The following is a 5,486-nucleotide window of genomic DNA, read 5'->3' on the forward strand; positions in this document are numbered from 1 at the left end:
GGACCAAACATACATGTTCTGTAAACGTTCCTGAAATACACAAAAACTAATTCTCAAATCTTAGAAAAACCAATAAAAAGCAAGTGATATTTTAAAGAGTCATGGTAAACTAGGTAGATCCTCTTGAGGAGTTTTATTCCTGTGAGCATGTACACTCCAATCAGAACACTCAATTGTAACAACCTGCAACTTAAAATAAGTTGCAATCTAGCATATGTTCTGCCCTATGAAGTCATTGGCTATAATCATTCAAATAAATCAACTGTGTCTATAAAAGTCACTTCACGTATCAGGTCAGATTTATTTGCCAACCGAAGCTGAGCTCACATGGAGATGCTAATCTTTCTTTGCACACTTATCATCTATCACGCAATGGCGGAAAATGCCATTTGTCGATTGATGGAAGACCCCAAGCACCCACTGCTGTCTAAAGATGGGGACATAACTATTGGAGGGCTTTTTGCAGTCAGAAGTATAGAAACATTTCCTTCATTGGAGTTTACCCAAAAACCTGAGCCTCTGTCATGCTCCAGGTTTGTGACATTGGAAACTACTTGACAAACATTGCAGTAAAAAGGATGCATTGCAGCATATTCACAAATGTAATTTGTAAAATCACTACCATAATATCAGGAATTGTTATTTAAGTCGAAATAATGTATACAATTTTTAAAATCTAATATATTTTCTGCCACGATCAATAATTATTTAGTTTCTGTTATGCCTACTGGTTTAATTTTTTCACAGTGTGAATCTAAGAGACTTTCGGATGGCTCAAACTATGACCTTTGCTATTGAGGAGATTAACAGAAGTGAAACTTTCCTTCCAAACATTTCGATAGGCTATAAAATCTTTGACACTTGTGCTTCAAGACTGTCTGCTATGAGTGCAACTATGGCATTGATGAATGGTCAGGAGTTTGCAGCAGGAGACAGATGCAATGGACAGACTCCTATACATGCTATTATAGGGGAGTCTGAGTCCTCGGCCACAGTGATTTTGTCCAGAACCACAGGACCTTTCAAAATTCCTGTGGTAAGGGATGAGAACAACACACATTTGACAAATTCTCGTAATTATGACTGTTTTACTGTTTCTTGTGATTTCTTTTTCAGATAAGTCACTCAGCCACATGTGAGTGCCTCAGTAACAGGAGAGATTACCCTTCATTTTTCAGGACTATTGCTAGTGATTATCACCAAAGCAGAGCACTTGCATACATAGTCAAACACTTTGGCTGGACTTGGGTTGGAGCTGTGAACAGTGACAATGATTATGGAAACAATGGAATGGCCATATTTCTAAATACAGCGCAGGAGGAGGGGATTTGTGTCGAGTACTCTGAAAAATTTTACAGAACAGAGCCTGAAAAACTCCTAAAAGTGGTAAACATCATAAAACAAAGCACTGCAAAAGTCATTGTTGCATTTCTTACCAGTTTAGAGATGGAAAATCTACTTGAGCAGCTAAGTATTCAGAACATTACAGGCCTCCAAATGATTGGTGTAGAGGCATGGATAACAGCAAAGAGTTTGATCACACCAAAGAGTTTTCATGTGCTGGGAGGGTCACTGGGGTTTGCAGTGAGAAAACTTGATATTGATGGGTTTTCAGATTATGTTATAAAAGCATTTTGGGACACAGCTTTTCAATGCTCAGAGGGAGATGGGAATTCATCTCAAAATGCAGTAATTTGCAGCACATATCAAGATTTATTTGTGCTAAAAAATTACAATGAAGATGTGCCTGAGCAAAGATATTCAAGTAATGTCTATAAAGCAGTGTATGCTGTGGCTCATGCACTACACAGTCTGCTGCAGTGCAAAAAACAAGAAGGTTGTGAGAAAAACCTGACAATACAACCACAGCAGGTACAAATATATGACAGACACAAAAGCAAGAGGTTATGCCTATTTCTATTTGACAGTTTGATTATTTCTTGATGTTTTCTCGCTAGGTGGTTGAAGCTCTGAAAAAAGTAAATTTCACTGTAAAGTTTGGAGATCGTGTGTGGTTTGACAGCACTGGTGCTGCTGTAGCCCAGTATGAAGTTGTGAACTGGCAGCAGGACTCTGATGGATCAATCCAGTTTAAAGCAGTGGGTTACTATGATGGCTCACTGCCCCCTGACCAGCGCTTTGTCCTTAATCCTGAAAACATAATCTGGGCTGGAGGACAACTGGAGGTAAAAAGGCAATAACCGTGTTTGTAAAATATGTAAAAACCTTACTTCATGACTAAAAGCATTGGGAATTCAACCCAACAGACATATGACATAATTTTCAAACATTATTTCCTTATTCACAAGAAACCATTGCAATAACATGTATATTATGCTTCAAGGAAACAATGTGTTGTCAATAATTGTAGCATGGCTACATGTACAAGTGCAAATTACCTTTAGTCTTAATTAATAGCTATTATGTATATTTTTATATAGAAGCCAAGGTCTGTGTGCAGTGAGAGTTGTCCTCCAGGCACTAGGAAGGCCGCACAGAAAGGAAGACCTGTCTGCTGTTATGACTGTATTACATGTGCAGATGGAGAGATCAGTAATGAGACAGGTAAACTTCAGACCATCCCAAAAATAAAAAAAAATCTGGCTAGTTGCTCTTTTTGTGTTCTTCTCCTACTGTTTAAGATCCAGCTTCTTTTCAAAGGAGTTCATAAATGAAACACTTTACCTTTTATCTCTAACTATAGTGAACTTCCTTTCCAGATTCAAATAACTGCCAGCAGTGTCCAGGGGAATACTGGTCAAATACTGAGAACACTGAATGTGTGTTAAAGGCTGTAGAGTTTCTGTCATTCACAGAAGTTATGGGTATAGTGTTAGTCTTTTTCTCTCTGTTTGGAGTAGGAATAACTGTACTGGTGGCCATCCTGTTTTACAGTAAGAAGGACACTCCCATAGTAAAAGCCAACAACTCAGAGCTGAGCTTCCTGTTGCTCTTCTCATTGACTTTGTGTTTTCTCTGTTCACTTACTTTCATTGGTCGCCCCACCGAGTGGTCCTGTATGTTGCGTCACACAGCGTTTGGGATCGCTTTTGTCCTCTGTATCTCCTGTGTTCTGGGGAAAACAATAGTGGTGTTAATGGCATTCAAGGCCACACTTCCAGGAAGTAATGTCATGAAATGGTTTGGGCCTGCACAACAGAGACTCAGTGTTTTTGCCTTTACACTCATTCAAGTTCTTATTTGTGTACTTTGGCTAACAATATCTCCTCCTTTCCCCTATAAAAACATGAAACATTATAAAGAGAAGATCATTCTTGAATGCAGTCTGGGTTCTACTATAGGTTTCTCTGCTGTGTTGGGTTATATTGGTCTTCTGGCTCTCCTGTGCTTTATTTTGGCTTTTCTGGCTCGGACACTGCCTGATAACTTCAATGAAGCTAAATTCATCACATTCAGTATGCTCATATTCTGTGCTGTATGGATCACATTTATCCCAGCTTATGTCAGCTCTCCTGGAAAATTTACTGTAGCTGTGGAGATATTTGCCATTTTAGCTTCAAGCTTTGGTTTACTATTCTGCATATTTGCCCCTAAATGTTACATCATTCTGTTTAAGCCTGAACAAAATACAAAACAACATATGATGGGAAAAACACAAACTAAGTCCTTCTGAGAAATAAATTAACATGATTGTTTTACCGTGCAGAGTTTTTATTTATTGTTTCTATGGGTGCTATTACACATAACATTTATATGTAAATTTAATAGCAAAGAAATAAAATTCATATATGTACAGATACAGTACAGCAGGTGAACACAAAATATTGTCATATATCATTATCTTATATATCTTATGCCACAGCACAAAACAACTATTGTTAAATGGTACACTCTAAAAATGTCTAAGTTATTTTTAACCCATAATGGGTAAATATTGGACAGAACATGTGCTGGGTTAAAAAATACCCAATGTTGGGTTGTTGTTATGTAACCATATGTTATAATTACCCAGCAGATGGGTAAAAACAATGCAGCATTGGGTCAAATTTAACCCAGCGTTGTGCTCTTTTCACTATTTACCCAACATAGCTTAAAAATAACCCAGTCATTTTTAGAGTGTATAAATTTGCCATTCCACACTTTTTCATACATATATAATTTTCTGGGACTAGTTTTATTTCATCTCAACCAATGTAATGGTGTTACATAACTTAATTCTGTTTTAATCTCAAAGGCATTTTACATTTGGCTTCAATCAGATCATGATTAGATATTTGAATTTAAGGCAATAATTCAGAACCTTTCCATTCAAATTAAATTTTATTGTTAGCTGTTCTTTAAATGTCCTCGTTTTGATGAATGGTCAGACGTTTTTAGCACAACAAACCCTATTATATTATATAGTCTAAAAACTAGTCTTGTTATAGATTCAAAATATGTAAAAAAAAATTCTACAAAAATGTTTAATTACAAAAAAATTGGATTCCTTTCCTGGGTAAATCATGGTTATATGTTTTATTGTACTCTCGTTTCATATATCTTAAATAATTGCGGTTGCAATTTTTCTCCACATCGTGGCTCTTCTAAAGGCCAAAAATAAAAAAACAGAACTTCCTGGTTTTAATTTTTCCACTCTTTTTTTGTTTCTTGGGAATGATTTGTGAGCAAAAACATAAAGCAACACAAACAACATGTTGTAATCTGAAAAACAGGCTGATGCAAAACTCTAGTGGCTTGTATCTGCCCACAGGCAAATTTGACAGGTGTCTGTACAAACATGAACAACACAAATAAAAAATATTTTAATTAAAGCACAGCTGGAAAGTACACCATATTAGTGATATAAACATGTAAAGGGGTGAAAAACAAAAGCAATGAATGAACACATGATGCAACTGATTACAGTTGTTAAATCAGGTCTAATTTTTAAATTGTTTTTTTTGTGTTGTTTCTGAAATCACACGTATGCTTCAAATAAATGTAAACTTTTTAAAAGTGTAAATATAACAATCTTATAACTTTAGCTTATTTAAAAAAACAAATAAGAGTGAAATTTATTCTATTAAATATACAATCCCATAGAAAAACTATTTTTGGATGTATGATTTCAAGAACCTTTAACATCAAAAGAAACTTTCTGATTAACAAAATGTTTTATGTGGTGAGAAAAGGTTCTACAGTATAGGCTACACAAAGATATAAAAGAAATGGTTATTCAAGAACCTTTGAGTGATTGGTTCATTTAGCCATAAAAGTCATTACTCTAGGCTTTGCCTAAAATAAAGGATTCTTTACAACAATGCTTAAAATAACAATTTTTATGTAACACTTTTATTTACCATGTTGTGCAAAAAGTCTTAGGCCATTACCAGATTTGTTATTTAGCAATAACAAATGTTATTTATAAGTTTTAGTGACCATGTAAGCTCTCTTTATTAAGATACAAACCCAAAATACAGGAAATATTTACACAAAATGTTAAAAAAGGCACAGTTCTCAGAATAAAACAGTTAAAATGCAAAATA

General features: G+C 35.3%; 1 protein-coding gene across 1 annotated transcript; it reads left to right on the forward strand.

The window, feature by feature from the left end:
• The first annotated feature begins 333 nt into the window (after positions 1-333).
• LOC135769345 (extracellular calcium-sensing receptor-like) lies at positions 334-3,634 on the forward strand. The gene is made up of 6 exons (XM_065278679.2): positions 334-533; positions 748-1,036; positions 1,117-1,872; positions 1,959-2,186; positions 2,442-2,565; positions 2,721-3,634. The coding sequence occupies exons 1-6, from the start codon at positions 334-336 to the stop codon at positions 3,632-3,634; spliced, it is 2,511 nt and encodes an 836-aa protein (XP_065134751.2).
• Positions 3,635-5,486: the final 1,852 nt, after the last annotated feature.

This window comes from Paramisgurnus dabryanus, chromosome 9, assembly GCF_030506205.2.
Source record: "Paramisgurnus dabryanus chromosome 9, PD_genome_1.1, whole genome shotgun sequence".
NCBI lineage: Eukaryota > Metazoa > Chordata > Actinopteri > Cypriniformes > Cobitidae > Paramisgurnus > Paramisgurnus dabryanus.

Bases quoted from the DNA above. Each gene is read 5' to 3' on its own strand.
- LOC135769345 (XM_065278679.2), top strand. From the start codon at position 334: ATGCTAATCTTTCTTTGCACACTTATCATCTATCACGCAATGGCGGAA. The intron at 1,873-1,958 runs GTACAAATATAT...TTTTCTCGCTAG, and splicing joins TGACAATACAACCACAGCAG to GTGGTTGAAGCTCTGAAAAA. The intron at 2,566-2,720 runs GTAAACTTCAGA...CTTCCTTTCCAG, and splicing joins AGAGATCAGTAATGAGACAG to ATTCAAATAACTGCCAGCAG.